We start from the raw sequence: 17,633 nt of genomic DNA, 5'->3' as shown, positions 1-17,633 counted from the left end.
AATACTGAGTCATGAGCCTGGGCAAATCCACCAACAAAGAAGCCCAAAGCTAGCAGTCTAAAACACACTTTTAATGCCACAGAGTCAGGACTGACTACTGCTCTATCAATTAAAAATCTCGTGATTTTGTGCTTTTTGGGAATATATTTTCACTTTTTGCTGAAGGGGTTGTGAAATTATTGGATTTAACAATCTCTGCTGTAAGTGTGTCCATAATTTATCCGTGAGTACCTGAGCTGAACTTCTTTGTGTTTCTGTGAAAAAGGTTCAGAGGATTATCTGTCTTAATCTGAGATGAAATGGATTTACTGTAAACTAGATTTAAATGAGACATCTGTGTAACTTCTGCATGCATTAAATATATGTGATGATTATGTTTACATAGTACTTTAACTGCTGTAAAAGTTGACTTTAATGTTCAGTAAAAGTTTGGAAATTTAAAAGAGTATTTATGGTCATTTCTAAGTCGGGACGAGGCATGGGTGAGAATGACAAGAAGCTGAAATTTATAACAGCCATAAGGTGTAGTTGGGCAAACATTAAGCCCGAACAATTTACACAGCAGCTACTGAACAAACTTCAATCACTGCTTTGTTCATTCCTGTGCTTTCAGAGAGAGTAGCAGAAAACTCCTCACTTGTATCTTTTTTTGTGAGGCTCTGAAACACTGTGGCCTTGAGAACGGGGAAATAAATCAGTTTGAGGAAAAAAAAAACAACAACTTTAAATCACTTTAAAGCAAACGTTCAAAAGCAGGATGGTTTTTTTTACAGTTGGATTTTTACACTTCAAAAGCTCTTGACAAATGTGTGTATTAACTACAAAAGGGTCATCAATTTCAATTTATGGCCAGTATCATTTGGTTAAAAAAATACTTAGGTATTCCTGTAGAGGGGCATGCATGTTGGTTCGAGTAATTTTACTTCTAAATCAAAACTATGAATGGCAGAACTATTTATGACGAAAATAAAGCACATAGATTCCTGTCTCGAATTTCATTTAATAAGCTGAAACAGTCACGACATAAATGTGCTTAAAATTACATCAAATCTTCAGTTTTTATCTTAAAAAGTTTTCTCGTCATTTAACGTGGCAGTAAAGGACAGACACTGACTATGGATTTTCATGGATGTTGTAAATTATTATAAGAGCAATTCTCCTATGTATTTCATATAATTATTCTCCTTTTTAGTGTTAGTGTTCAAAAATATACATGAGTATAGCAAATTTATAGTCAAGTGTAAAAGACAAGGCGGTTAATCCAAACAGATGTATAAAATGTGACTCTTCTTCCTTTCTTCTCCTTTTAGAGAAACAATATGAGATTGTTAAAAAGAATAATAATAAAAATAATAAAACTGTAAAATGTAGGTGGTTTTACAACCGCAGAAGCCTGAATGTGTGTGGATCCTATCAAACTTTATAACAGTTGTTCTCGAGTTAATTGAATTACTTCCAGAAGTTGTGCAAAAAGCATAAGATGCTTCATTTACTTGGGTTCTAAAAATGATTCCCTGTTAACGTTTGTGGCTAATTATCAACACTATAGATGTAGGTTATATACCTGCACATACTCTAAAACATAAGCAGTATGTGTGATAATTCATTTCTTAGTCATACATCAAATAGTTATTCGGTTGGCGTCTAGATAGTGAAGTAAAGTAGAAGTAGATAGAGAGTGCAAATGGTCATAGCTCCATCAAAAGAGTTACATTTAGTCACTACATAAATAATAAATTCGGAAGAAAAAGGGAAGAATTAAACATAATGAAAAGTCAACAGTAAATCTCTCAGAGATGAATTAGACGCAACAAGGACACATCTGTATTTAATTTATCGGATGGAATGGACAGTAGAAGCTAAGGGTTACATATAAAACACAAAGTTGTAGCTAAGATATATAAAGGAAGTAATATGTTAAAAATGTTTAATATGGCTGACCACACTGTAGGTGTCACGTATGTAGTGGAGCTCAGCAGCTAAAACAGTTGAGTTCAGATTTTTGTTTGCACAGTTATACAACTGTTATATATAACATACAATATATGTTGACTGCACATGAAACAAAGGTGAATGAAAACTGACATCTGTGATCTATACACACTGCCTTTGTGCAAGTCTGTGCCATCCAAGTATGCAAAACGAGTGTGTTTTGAGAAGAAGATTACCACTAAATCCAATAATTTTAAGTGGACCAACACAGTTTGATCAATATTTCTGGACATGAACAGCTCTTGTCCAGAGACATGAGAGAAACCACAGCAGCACCACTGTCATATGATGTCGTTGAACCGATCACTTTCTTTCATCATTTTTCCAAATCATTCTCGGTGCGGTCATCTAGTATAACTGTGACACATAAACATACGAACAAGAAGCTGTTTGACAATTTGCATCTGTGTGTTTAGTGAAAATCAACAGAGCTGCCAGTTGGTGGACCTCTACATCAAAATAAATCTCAGAGTAGTATTTATACAGATATTCTGTTCTGTGTTTGTAACTGATTAGTTGCAATCATCACGCGTGCGCGCACGCACACACACACACACACACTTGTGCAATGAAAAACTAAGTATAAATATTTTATTTGTCCAAAAAAATTATAATAATTGAGACAATATAATTCTAAATATTAAAGGACAGGGGTTATTGTAGGTGCTGATATTTTGTGAGTTCTGTGACCTCTCCTGCTCTCCTTCTTCATTAACAAGGACTCATCACCTCCGCTTTCTAAAGAATCCACGATAGAACAGAAAAAATAACGCCTTCACACTAAAGGTGTGAGACAAAAGTTTCTGAAGAAGAGTCACCGACTTTTTTTTTTATCAAAGAAATGCTAGAACATACAGTATATGTATTTTTTGGAGAACAACACTTTTTGCTGGGCTGTAGGTACAAAACAGCATCCTCTGCTACAAATAAGTAAGACTTAAATTACAATCAGGTATCAAAAGCTGCAGATCTGCTCTCCTGAGAATTGGAAATGTGCATTTTTGTACTCAAAGCAATTCTGGCCTCCACTCCTGTCGTCACACAATAAACGAGCACCGCACAGTGTCAGACAGGAAACCATGGAAAGAGGCGAACTTGCTCAATATTCAGTAAAGAAATATGGTGGATATGAGCTCTGTGTAAAGAAAAAAAAGAGAGGAGATCTTGAGGGAAAACCCCACAAATCTCAACTTCCTGCAGTTTGATTATTGCTGCAAAGGGTTAATTTGTAAACGCCATGTTAGCCTCTCATTTTTTAATGAACTATCATTTCCTGCTGCTGTGCATGGAGTGTAGAGCGTGTTTAGGCGTCCTGTGTTCGTTTGGTGAAAACTAAATTCCACTGGCCTTGAGTCAGAGGAGACCTTTGACATGTCTGCCCCTTCTAAAGGCTGCTGCCACCTCCAATGGCACTCCGGCATGCACACACACACACACACAAGATCATACACGCACACACGCACACAAGATCACACACACACACATACACGCACGTGCCCTGACTTCTGAGGCAGGGGAATGATAGAGAACAAGGGCTCACATGACAGCCAAACCCTGGCCAGGTCCAACTGGTTACAACATCATCACAACAACTGGCTTAGGCAATCACTAGTGTTACCCAATGCTCCACAGGGCCACAGTTCACACCTAACATAACAGCACCGACACCGCAAGATGCACACGCACTCTGTGGTTAGGCGGCACTCTGACCTGGGATTCTGAAGCTTGGACCTCTGCGCCATCTCAGTGCAAAACACTGACACTCTGACTCATTTCTTTTCTATCAGTGTGACAAATTACTACTGTTCCATTTTGATTTTATTAAGTGCTGGAATAATGAATTAATGGAATTATGCTATGAGGAGTGTGTGAGGAAAAATTGGACTCACGTGCAAATGTTGTAAGGTAATATCTGTGTGTGTGTGTGTGTGTGAGTGTGTGTGTTTGCCTGCGAGTGTGTGTCTGTTCCTCCTCCAGTTCAACGGGGCTCTTTCCCAATGACTTCACCACTAAAGCATGGAGCCCACTCCTGAACGGAGATCCCCCTTGCCCAGTGTGTTTATCACATCCCTGCTCCACAGCCATCCATGTGTCAGCCTGCACACACACACACACACACACACACACATATACACAAGCTTGGACACATGCAATCCTCTTGGGATCCGGCAGTGCTGCCAGGAAATCAGGGGGCACCAATTATAGCAGTCTATTATTCCTCTCACTTCCCAGACAGCCACATAAAACGGCCCTCCGACCCCTCCGACCCCCCCAGGTTCAGGTCGCCATGCCCACACAGACCCTGTTGGTCTGAGTGCGGAGGTGTGCGGAGTTGCTGGGTCACCAGATAACCAGGCCTGGACCCTTCCTATGGTGAGAAAGGGTTGTTCAATGAGTCAGATGTGACTGGAGACAAATCCAGACAAGTCATACTGCTACTTGTAGAGCGGCAGCAACAGGCAGGCTGGAAATAGAAGGAAGAGGAGGACGAACAGAAGAAGATGTTTAGGGCAGAGTCTATCCATCCTGTCATTTCATGCTTGGAGGAGAGGCTGCAGTATGGGATGTATAGTGACATTGTTTTACCTCTTTTCAAAGGAAGACCTAATGACCCATAGATAACCACACCTATCATATTCTTACTTCAACGTACACTTTATCAATTAAAAATGGGAAACCTTGCAGCAAGTCAGAAAACCCAAGAAAAATGAAACACACATGAGGGGTTAAATGAACACATTACGACATGTTAAATAAATGTGAAGGGCAGAAACACACCAAAGAAAAGAGGTCATGGGGTGGAAAATTAATGGCACGTGGGATAAATGAGAACTTGAGACTGTTTGAAGCTCGACTGTCCCATAAACGCGATGTATGTCACTTATCCAACACAGCAGGGTAGCCAGGGAGCACAGAAGTGTGGGATCTGTTTTAGCATACAGCACACTGTGGGACTGTATGGAGTTCTTTGTGGTTTATATACACTCCGACACTGCTGCTCAGACAACCACATACATCGTGATGTATCTGTCAAAAGCCACAAGATGCTGTACATCCAATACCTCGAAACTGTATGTGTTGCTTTTGCTGCCGTGCAAGTGACTGTTACACCACAAACACAGACAGCGAGGCCAATTAAATCTGTTTTTGTGGCAGAGTTTTAACATGAAAAAAGCAACAACAACAAAAAACAAAGAAAAGTTGCCAAAAGTTATTATAGTTATCTGATTTACATTTTGATCACTTGTACATATTGACTTGCATTTGAGTTTACATGCTACAGTTGTTGTGCCAACAAGTGAAGACAAGTGAAAGTTCCTGATATCTGTATTACTGTATGCCACAGTATATCTTCACGTGCTGGAACATCACTGAGGACAGGAAGTAGAAAATCTAGTAAAGAAAACCCCCCAAAAAACGTTGTTTCTCAATAAAACATTTATATTGTGTAAACGTGATTTAAGACCCCATAGCAGTGTAATCCTAGGATTTGCAAAGTGATAAATCGTGTTCCCAGCGGTGAATCTTTGAGGTTTGACAAAATAAAATAATAAGAAAATGATTTATGTGTCTGGTATGAAACAAACAAAATGCAGCCTCCTCATAATTAAGATTTATGGTTGGCCTGATTTTCACGTATTCTCCAGGACTGGACAACACTGAGGATATTTACAGTAAGAAGGATCACAAGCAACCCTCCTCACAATCTCAGCTCCCTCTCCATAACTTGTTGCTGTTGTGAATTGGGCCGATGGGGGACAACATGTCTGTTTTGACTGAGGTGTGGTGGAGGCAGGGTGGGGACGGAGAGAGAGGGGTCAGGACGGCTGCCCGGCTGGCCTCTGAGTCACGGTCTGTCTGGGATGACTCCTCTCACAGAACAGAGACACAGGCACACACGCTCATGACAACTGGTGAAATCACAACACACATTACGATCTTCATGGGATTCACAAAACAATACACTTCAGTCGATGATACTGATTAAGAGCTCGAGGTCAGGCTGTGTTCCCCGTTAAATGAGCTGCTCTAAAAATGAATCAACGGTGTACTGTTTCCTTAAACAACACACAAGCCAGTTGCCGTCCCGATTAATAAATACATCAGTAATGTCATAGCTTTGACTGTTTGTTAAAATCATTTGATGTGTAGTGTGGCACACAGTGGGAGAATGGGGAGCCAAATGAATGAATAAGGGATGAATAAAGCAAGAGATCCTGGGACATACACTGTGCCTAAGAGGCACAATTATGACACCAGATCTGGAACACGTATCTGACCTCTCCCTCTCTTTGTGTCTTCCTCTGTCAGACACATACACACTTACTCATCAAAGCTACAATTACGTTCAGATCTTTGCGTACCCCTCCTGAGTCCCTCAGTGTGCTATTAACCGCAGACATAGGCCTACAGTGCACGATCTGAACAATACGTTTTCTTGAGCGATTGAATATTTTTTCTAAATGACTGTGCTGGCTCAAAGTCAACCCTCTCTGACTGTTACTGCCTCTGTATTTCTGTCAGAGCTTGTGGGCCAAGGTAATCAGAATGGAAGTGGGGGAGATGAGAAAATGGACGCCCCGCAGGGCCTCACATTAAACTTAACGACGCTGAATAAAAAGAGAGTCGACTGCGACCTGCCGCTCCATCTCTTGCTCACACTGAGTGAGGCATCAGACTGTGGAGGAGACGACTGATCAATGCCATCTTTGTGAGGACGCTTCTCAGGTGACCAGAGCAACTGGTGACTAACAGGATCGAAAACACTCCCTTTTTGCAGATCGGGTTCACGGAAAGGCTTTGCTCATATGGTTCAAAGAGGGGTATTTATAGGATCAGTGATGTCACAGAGGTGTAAACAGCTAAACAAATACAGACATGTTGGATTTTTCATCCGCTAACCATTCTTCAACAAAAAGATAGGCAACCGTCTCTGTCTGCTAAGGAACAATACATCCCCACATGTAAAATAACTTCAGCTTTAGCACAGACTACAGTTGACTTCTCTTGTGTATTTCTGAGATTCTGTGTGCAAAATTGGTGCACTTCGGATAAATGTGTGTGCTGGAAATAGAGAAAATAAAAAGAACCGCTGTCTGCTATGGGTGATGGCCTTAAAAGACCACGTCATGGTTACCTTAAACCCAGACAACCTCACATTCAGCATGAAACCACATGAAACTAGTTTCTATATGAATGAGGGGGGTGTGCTCAAGATGGGTGAAATTCAGTGGAAAGATGCAGTAGCAGACCTTTTTTACATGCATACAAATAACTGAACTACTGTGAAAACCCAGAAAAGTTTGATTTGCATGGTTCTCAGAAATCTCATTTCTCCTGTAACCCAACTTTCCTTCAGTTGCTTGATTGTTAGAATAATGTGTGGTGACCTCCTTTCGCTAGCAGGAAAATGCAGGGATCCAATTTCTTCTCAAATATCTAATTCAATTACTTTTCAAGGACTTTTCAGACCCAATTCCCTCAGATTAAAGGACTCAACACAGGATAGTTTGAGAGTTGGATCGGTTTTAACACTGAGGGTTTCTGTTATGGCAACTACCAGGCTGTACAAAAAGTTCACAGACAACAATTAAAAATGAGAGGCTTGTATGTGTGAACACTTCTCGACAGTGCTGCTGTGTTACAGCGATGGCAGGCCTCGCCTTCACTAACACAGCAAAAAAACATTTTTTTGTATATCGAGTGATGCAAGCATATTAATGAGTTGAATGTAAGTTGTAAGAGTTGAAATAATGACCCAGCTGTGGGAGACACACATGCAGACAGTGGATCGCAGCCTATGTATTTAAGTTTAGCACAAAAAAATTACAAATAAAAATAATAATAATAATTTCTCCTTCAAATTTACTACCTTTCAAGGGTTCTAAAAGACGCAGTTAACGATTAACCTAGAACAATAGGTTCACAATTTTTCAAGTCCATATTAAAATAATAACGAGGCATCATATGAACTTTGAAACAGGTTTTACTTGCTGTCCTAGTCATGTAAGATCCCCTCCCAAAATGCTCTTTCACTGCAAGTCTGTGTTGAGGCACTAAATCCACAGTCTTCATTCTGTATAAAAGGTTTTCAGAAGTTTTTTAAAGCCTATTTTGAAAAAAACACTGGGTATCTTCTGCAGTTAGTTTTTTTTTGCACGCACGCACACACACACACACACACACACGCACGCACACACACACACACACACACACACACACAAAATCGAAGTACAGAAAGACACCAGATCAAACAGTGTAAATTCAGAGAGTAATTGGAAAGTCTGAGCAGCAATTCAACTCTGTTAACTGATTTATGCTTACTCCCACGTTAGATGTTGAGGTATAATATGTTGCCTCTATTTTTATTGTCACTATGAAAGAATGAAAAAGCTGACTGTGATTTGGAAAGTTCCAGTAGGATCCAGTGAGTAGCTCATACAACCCCCGGCTGCCCTGCCCTGACCTGTGACTCTCCCCCCGGCCTCCCTCTGAGCAGGACTGCCTGCCTGTGGTGCTCCTCTAATGCCGATGGCCTTGTGTGGCAGGAACAGCCATCTGCAGTCCCATTGTCCTGGTAATGGACTCCCGCCTCAGAGATGGACTCACATGGAAATGCATGCATTCTCATAGAGACATGCCGGGTTCCCCCTGTGGCCCCAGCACACCGGTTTCTACTGGAAAACCTTTTCAGGTCTCGACTCTTCCTCTCTGCACCTCAATGGCTTTCTCTCCAAGAGCCTGACAACGATAGTACCTCCCTTGACACACGAGTGTGAAGGATTTGTCAAGCTAAATACAATTCATGGAGAATGGCCAACTAAATCAAAATGATGGATTATTGAGAACATTTAAAGAACCAGTGCAGATGAAACTGCAATGGTGTCTCTCTTGTCTCATTTTCTCTTTTCTCACTTTCTGTATTTTTCACACTCTCACAAATGTAACTAACACCATAACCTATTGTCCTTTCCCAGATCTTTAGAGAAACTAAACCCAGTCCTCTCACAGTCACCACTAACAAGGTGTAAACACACCAGATTCCTGCAGAGAGTGAATCACCGGTATCAAAGCCTCCAAAGAGGCCTCATCACTACGGCTGCTCTAAAAATCAGAGATGACTTCTATTTTTCCTCATCATACATCACTACATTAAGCTGCTGAGAAAGTGTCACAAATCAGAGTTAGCGACTCACAACTGATCAAACAAGGAGACTAGGGGTCCAGACAGCATGTCAAACACAGGAAAGCTCCCTGTTCCATTACTGCATGCAGTGGGTGATTTGGAGCTTTTCCTGCTGTATATCTCAGCCTCAGTGGCTGATGAAGCCCCAGCTGAGATAAGAGAGAGGAGGACAGGGAAGATTGGGCACAGAAAAAGATGAATCTGTTGCCCTGAAGTTATATGGAGCATAGCAGCAGGGGCTGCTTTGTTCTATCAAGTCTTTCTAGGGTTATTGACTTGAATTTCACAAATTCAAGTGTATAAAATGCACACGTTACAGGCTAACACAGGGCACTGGTCATAAATAAGTATCCAAGCATTGCCAGGGTTTTTCTCGGGGTGTGAAGTGTTCAGTGAGAGGTCCAGAGATTTAAGATAATTGGCTCATAATTGCTCTCTTTTATAAACAGAAAAAAAAAGAAGAAGAAAAAAAATGAAATCTACAAACTCTCAAGTCTTGTTAAAAAAGATGGGAAGTCAGTGCAGGGTTCACAAGAGGTGAAAAACTGCAATATGAACATTTTTAAATAAATAACAGCATGAATCTTTTTGACATACAAATGCTTCAGATCTTGATCAAAGCCCAGCTCAGCGTGAGTTTGCAGAATTTTCTTCCAACTTAAACAATGACTGTACACGTACAGCTGGTCTTGAAGAGGAGACATCTGTACCTTAGTCACAGGACCTAAGAAACCTAACAAGTCTGATCAGACACAGCTCCATCTGACCTGGTTATCAGATCTTGTTATCAGCCCAAAAGGAATCTAAGGAAGGTTTTATTGTGACTTACAGGCACTTCAAAGCAGAACTATCTTTATTATTATCCTGCTGACAGAAGGTTATATATTTAACCTTAAATGATTTGCATGGCAGGAAAACAAGAGTGAAACCCATCTGCCAGAGGTATAAGAATCTGTTTCCACAAAACACATGAAGAAGTAATACATCATGTTTGAAATGTCGGACACCCTTTTTTTTTTTTTGTCCCAAAGACAGTAATTGGAAAAACAGTTGAAAAAGGAAGAACACTTCACTTGATTGAACAGCTGTCAAAGGACAGAAGTTCTTTTTCCACCAAACAGTTTTTTTTGTCTAGCTCTCAAAAGGAACATAAGACAGTCATAAATGTATGATGGAAATTTTAAGTCACTTATGTTCATCTTCTAAAGGAGGTCCTTTGCATATGCTCTACATTTTATTTCCAGCTAATAATAATAATAATAATAATTAAAAAAAAGTCTGGAGTTGGTCATTTTTGTTAACAGAGGTGATGAAAATGGCTGTTGACAGTTTTAGAGCTTAGTGACGTTCAAGTCTCAGATCCAAACCTCTCTTTTGAGAATGAATTTCTGTAACAAACTGTTTTCCATTAGTCATTCAGAAAAATCTAGTACACTGATTTAAACTACTGAAAGACTGAAAATCTTTTAGAAATATTTATTGTAAAAAAGGTCCCAAAGTCAAGTTTGTACTATTAATTGAGTAAGACATTATATGAATATAACATGACACACATTTCTGATTACCACACAGCTATGTGTCATGGTGTCGCAATACACAATATGTTCTTCATGAAACTGTTTTCTGGACACTCCCTGTTGGCTGAATGAGAAAAACAATAATTTGTCATGATTACTTAGAAAAGCACTAATCAAGCTGTACCTCTGTAGATTTTATTTCACACACACACACACACACACACACACACACACACACACACACACACACACACACACACACACACACACACACACACACACACACACACACTACAACAAACAGCTCTGGGGATTCACCAGGTAAAATGACTCTAACAGTGAAATATGTTATTGTGTGTTTTTATATGGAAGCTGTTAAATAAAATAATTATTGATTCAATTAATAATAACTTAAAACTAAGAAAACTAATTGCTAACTGAAACTAAGATAACAGAATGTCAGTGAAAACAACTTGGTGCTTTGTACATTTTCAGTAATTCTTAGATTATATATATAAATACAGTAGATATTTGTTTATATATAATGCGTGTGTATATGTATATATATAAAATATATATACACATATAAAACATATACATATAAAATATATATATATATATTTAGCATGTTCTGTAGGGTATTACACTATCAGAGGGTAAGCCTACTGATTTTGCATCCTCTGTGTGTGTGCTAACTAGCTCACCTGACAGGCAAAGACCAGGAAATAAATAGTAAATTGTGTAATATCATATTATGTCATGTGAGAATGAAATCACCACAGCCAAAGTCCAACGGTCACTTCAGTCACCCACAAAGATAAATACTATTCCTCCGTCACAGAGACCAAATCCAGAGCCGAGCAACAACAACAAAAACAAACTTAGTTAACATATCAAGATTCGACAATTAACACACAATTTGTGTATTTATCTATTCATCAAACAAAGACATTTCTTTCAAAGTAAATCTTATCAAAGAATCAGGAACAACTGAAAAAGACAGTAAATGCTCCACATGGGAAAATCAAACACAACAAACAACAAATTAATCTTTGATTTGAGAATCATCAAACATCGTTTGCAGACATGGCTTTAAAGCATTATTTTAGGATTGTAATGATACAACACCAAGACATAAGAATTTCACCGAAAAAAAGTTTCCATACACTCAATGAATTTAATTTAGAATAAAAACGGAATCAGTTTTTTAACTGATTTTGCTTCATTGAAGAAATCTGGAAAAGTCCTGTGTCTGTGTTGAGATAAAATCAAACAAGACGTGGATGCTTAGTGCAATTAACTTCTGACAAAGAGGGCACAACGAGGACAAATGCTTGCGTGTGTGCATTTGTATTTGTGGGTGTGTGTGTGTGTGTGTGTGTGTGTGTGTGTGTGTGTGTGTGTGTGTGTGTGCGCAAAATCTCCTGTGTGTCCACATGCATATGCAACTGTGCATGTGCATAGTGGGTGGGGGCATCAGCAGGTGTCATTTAAACAGGCGTAAAAGGTGCAAATTCATTTTCAAGCACCTGCACAGTTAGCACTGACATTGTGGTCTGTTGCTGCCTGAAGGGTTCAAATTGAAAGCCTGTCACCCATTCATAAGGTGACGTGTGATTGAGAGTGAGAGTGAGAGCAGCACAGAGGATCAGGGGTGAAGGTGGAAAGGGCCTCAGTGAGGAAGGAAGCTGACGGTTGACGAGTTGTAAAGAGGGAAACTTCCTTTAGAGAAGAAGCGGGCCGTGAGTCAGACTGAAACCTGTCAATAACCAATCATCTGTCGCTCTGAGTCTGCAGCTCAATGAACAGTGACTGATAGAGGGGACAGGTCTTTCACAAGCCTACACACACACACACATGCGCACGCGCGCGCACACACACACACGCAGCTCACACTTCAATTGTGAGACCTTTTATGTTATGGCATTTAAACAGAATTAAAGTATTGTCTATAAACAATAAACAAAATTAAAATGAGAGAAAGGGGAATTAGAGCCTCCTCTAAAGTAGCGCCTGACCAAAGTCTGATAAAATCAATTTTAGAAAGCTCTTGTGCAAAAAGGCAACATGGCAAGGAGTAAAGCTGATGCAATCTCATCGCCTGATTTCAGCAAGTGTGTGTCTGTGTGCGCTTGTGTGTTTTTGAGTATATGAATGTGTGTGTGTAATAAACGACACTCCCACCAGCAGGTGTGTTGAGGGCAGTTTCCAGCTGCAGCCCCTGGCATCTCTACAAGGACAACCATCACGGCACCCCTCAGCACCAAGACTCTTTCAAATTCTATTACATTTAGCCCCTCTTAAAAAGAAGCAAAGAGCCTGTACATGTGCATAGATGTGATTTTTTTGTGTATTAAAAAACAAACAAACAAACAAAAAAAACAAAAAAACCCCGCTATCTTCAAAAGCAAATATGGTCTTACTACTCTCCTCATCCTACAAAATGACTTAATGCTGCTGGGAAACTCAGCACTGCGGTACACACAAACACTGACACACATACATTTCCTATGTGAAAACTCTTCCGCTGGAACTAATTTATCTGATTTCCTCCCAAGATGTTCCAGGCTAATAAACATGATCACCATCCTACCTGAGAGATCAGACACTTGAATGTCCTTATTTTATCAAAAAGGTAAGAGGTTGGATCATGGCGAGCCAGCTCTAGACACTCAAGACTCGCTCTTGGCTTGTGCTCCCTATAAGATCAGCTAGGTAACAACTTGGCTAAAAGGGGTGAGTACAGTGCATCATGAGAGATAAAGCAGAGAGGAGGTTTCTCTGATAGACAGGAGTTCATCCTGTCCTGTGAAGCAGCTAGAACATGTTCATGCCCATAGTCATCCAGTGGAAAAATCCAAGCCATTAATCACCATGTAGGCTATTACAGCAGAGCGAGGATCCAAAAGGGGAACAAAATGTGACAAAACCTCTGTTTCAAGGTCTGAACAAAGCATTTCAAACAGGATAAAGCAACAAGTCATCTCCCAAAAGCACCATGTTTAATTCAAAGCCACCTCTGACACTGTGACCTTCATCAGAGTCACAGAGAGGAGGAGGCAGACTTCACACAAAGGGACATAAATTACCTGAATGCCACATGACCACCCAAAAGGTCCCTCAACCGTCAAGTTCTGCATTAACTCTTTCATGTGCGTGGCTGCACACCCCACAGGGTACTTTTAGTGAGCAAACACACGCACACAAGTACTAACACACACACACACACACACACGCACACGCACACACACAAACACACACCCGTTGAGGCTTACTCACCCAATGAGGGAGACCATCTGCTCCACTATGTGCCTGCTGAAGGTGACGATCACAAACAGTTTCTGTATGACAAAGAAACACACAGGAAGAGCGAGTCAGTTACCGAACCATGAGGTCACTGCAAGGGTGCAGGAAAAAGGCAGTATGCACATCATAGTTTGATCAGTAATTCCTTAACTCCCCCTCACACATACACACACACCCTACCCATTGTGCCCGAGCCCATCCCTGCAACACTAAGGTGGTTTGGTCAAAAAGCAGCTTTTGTCCTGGAGGGCAGAAATTAAAGGCCTGGGCTCTATGACACACAAACCAATACAGTTCACTTGGTCAGTATATCACACTGGCTGTCATCAGAAGTGTGTGTGTGCGCGCGCGTGTGTGTATTTGTGTGTTTTAAGGACGAAAGGATAGACAAGTACAGGAATCATAGGACATGTGTCACTGGTTCAAAGGGGGTCTGAAAGCCGGCTCCTGCCCCATCTGATTCCTGCTTAGTCATCGGGCAAGAATGGACAGAGAGGCGACTGGTAGCCATTCTGGCTCCCATCAGCTCTATATCCGCCTGCAGAGGACAGCAAACATGCACCCCATAACTGACCAGAACCTTCAAGTTGATTTACTTGCCCTTTGTGTTGTGTTAGGTTACACTAATCCTATAAACAAACATGCATTTTTTTACCACAAAAAATATGGTTTGACCAAGTAACATTAGGTTGCCTTGAACATGACATTAGAAAGGCCTAACCCAACAGAGCCTTTTGGCGGGTCCATCATTACAAACTCATGTTGTGCAGAGAAGAATTGTTCAAACCCACAGAACCTTATTTTAAATTCTAGTCCAGATCCCAAGGATTCCAACGATACTAAATATATACTGCCCAATTACAGGGAAAAGTGTATAAAATGATACACGAGGCATCTCAAATTTTCCATTTTATGTAACGATGGAGCCATAAAATGTGATCCTGGATTGGAATATTTCACTCAATATAAATGTGTAGCTTCATAAGCAGAATACTTAATTGTATGATGTGGAAATGTAAAAAATATATTATTAACTAACTGAGGCCACAAGTGGTCAAATATCATATACTACAACTATAGGAATCATGCAGAGCGAGATAAATGGCACTAATAGTGAACAAAAATAAATGTGACAGCTTCAACACCTACAAGGTCATTTTTACATGATCACACTTAAGATACTAAGCACTAGGACGCCCCACTGACAATTCTAATTTCGGTGTTACGTTATGTAACATCACCCAGGTCATGCATATATTGTTATATTGTTGTCTTTAACTTTGTGAGGGTGTTAATCCCTAAGACCTCAGTGGAGGTCAAACAAAATCAACCAAAGACTTGCAGTCATAATGCTGGCCACGTCACAAAAATAACACAACGTATAATTGACATCTGCCACAATAAAAAATACAGTCATTTGTTTGTTGTACTATTTCTGTACCTCACAGAAAATAAACACGAGGCTGTACAGTGTAAATCCCCTTATGGCTAATGGATTTTTATCTACAACTTCAGTAACAACTTCAGCTTGAATTTCCTTCGGGATCAATAAAGTATCTATCTATCTATCTATCTATCTAACAAATATTGGAGTAATGCACTTGAATAGAGAATGCACCTGCATCTACTTTACAGTCACTGACACCAGATCTGTGATCCCACACAAAGCAAGGAAGGGACAGCATGATCACCGACATAGGAAAGCTGACTAAGATGCCTTTAATGTGTCTGCTCGGAAATTGACGATGACATGGTCTTGATTTCAGTTAACTGATAATGCTGATAAGGGCTACACACATCCCAGTCATAACAAGTTTATCACACACACACATACACACACAAGAAGGAAGCATTACAGCAGTTCTCCGTATAAAAGGAACATTCATTACGAGAACCATGAGGTGAATTGAATGATCTGACAATAATGTGGAAGTCAGAGCATCTGGGTTTAACTGTCGTGTTATTGCGACTTTGACTATACAGAAATTCTGACTAAAAAGTCAAAGGGTGAAACAATAGTAATTTTCTCATCTCACTTTTGCTACACACAAGTCTACATTGACTGCCACACCTTACAACTGTTTTGTCCGCAGCAAAATCACACATCTCAAGGGCCCGACATGTGTATTTCCATGACATCACCTCTCATCCTCAAGTGACCTGCTGCGTCACAAACCATTCAACAGTGGACATTCAGATGTAAGGCTTAATGAGCACAAAAGGTGGAAACAGCACATAATAAAAAAAGCCTCTCCTGAGAGACTGCTGAGAGCACACCTGAAGCTCAGGTACAAACCCAGATCAAAAACATGCTCTGAAGCGTGTGCACACACACACACACAAACAAACACACACACACGTGCGCGCGCACACACACACACACACACACAAGCCTCAAAATCCCCTTTTGTTCACTCTTGGCACATAAGGAACAACATCACCTGCTCTTCAAATGCTTCTTATTTTCTGAAACTGAATCATTTGCATTAGGAGCAAAACCCAAAGCTTGAGGAATATTAAACCAAGCAGCCACAGGAGAGATTGAAGCCTCCAGACATGCCGGAGAACCGGGTGAAGTCTTTCTTTCTGTGAGACAGGGACACACCCCTCTCAATGGGGGCCCCCGGGACCCCTGGATGTAATCTGGTACTGTCAGTGTGATTGTGCCTGCCATGTATGCCACCCCCCTCTCCTTCCCTCCCAATCTCTCCCTTTCTCTTTCTCCATCACCTCCCACAAACAATGTTTATCTGCATTAACCCGTGCCCACTCATTCCCCCCCAGCCTTTTTTCTCAGTTTGGTACAGGACAATGCTGAGTTCTGCGTATGACAAGGAATGAGGCAGAGTGAAAAAATGCTTTGCTTTTAACCCTTCCTCTCTATGTCACGATGAACAAATTCCAACGTTTACATAGAAAACAGAGAGTGGAGCCCACAGACATACTGCAAATTCCTGGACACAAATTGAGGATTTTCCCGGATTAGAAGAAATGTCTGTAATACCAAGTCTCGTAACAGTACCTTCTTCTTCAGAAGTTAGGATGTATCTTTTCTTTTCCTATAAGTTTTCGATCTGCTGCAGTCTGGCCGGTCTACTGTACAATGCACTGGGGGTGCTGCAGCTGCAATCACAAAATGGTTGACTCCCCTTACTTTGGCTGCACAAAATGGCCTCCTTGCTACCATCTGAGTGCAGTACAGAGAAGCAGCGCATTAGTGTGACTCAATAACTAACCTACCAAAATGAGAGATGTAAGCAAAATTTTAACTTTGGCAGAAATACTTTCTTTTTTGCAGAAAAGAAACAGTCTATCCTTTTTTCTTTCTTCTGTGCAGAAAAGAAACGTTTAAAGACAAGTATGTCTAGAGCTGTGAATGTGTGCTTTACAGTACACAAGTATCAACTTCATGAGCACTTTTTGGGGCAGAAAATACAGCCTTGGCGTTATTGACGTATATATGCATTTTTAAACTGCAGCAACTCACCTGAATGTGCATTTTGATGACTGCTTTCCCAATGAGTGTCGCACCAAAAAACGTCCAGAAGGGAACCAAAAAATGTCCACATGTTATTCCTGCCAGGTCAAACAAGGGATTTGGAATCTGGGGAGAAAACAACAGAGATGATCAG

General features: G+C 40.5%; 1 protein-coding gene across 6 annotated transcripts in view; it reads right to left on the bottom strand.

Annotated features, from left to right (window-relative positions):
* Positions 1–17,633, bottom strand: part of LOC119030930 (vacuole membrane protein 1-like) — a 63,008-nt gene that overhangs the window by 6,089 nt on the left and 39,286 nt on the right. For 5 of the 6 annotated variants that reach the window (XM_037118898.1, XM_037118902.1, XM_037118899.1 and 2 more), the window contains 2 exons: positions 17,489–17,605; positions 13,975–14,036 (listed from right to left, as the gene is read on the bottom strand). In XM_037118898.1, the coding sequence (XP_036974793.1) occupies positions 13,975–14,036; positions 17,489–17,605 (179 nt within the window). Of the gene's footprint in view, positions 1–13,974; positions 14,037–17,023; positions 17,189–17,488; positions 17,606–17,633 lie in introns of all 6 variants that reach the window. The other variant, XR_005078460.1, reaches the window with a different exon arrangement.

Source organism: Acanthopagrus latus, chromosome 13, assembly GCF_904848185.1.
Source record: "Acanthopagrus latus isolate v.2019 chromosome 13, fAcaLat1.1, whole genome shotgun sequence".
NCBI classification, from domain to species: domain Eukaryota; kingdom Metazoa; phylum Chordata; class Actinopteri; order Spariformes; family Sparidae; genus Acanthopagrus; species Acanthopagrus latus.
Note: the sequence above shows the minus strand (reverse complement) of the source record. Positions and strands in the feature narration are given on the sequence as shown.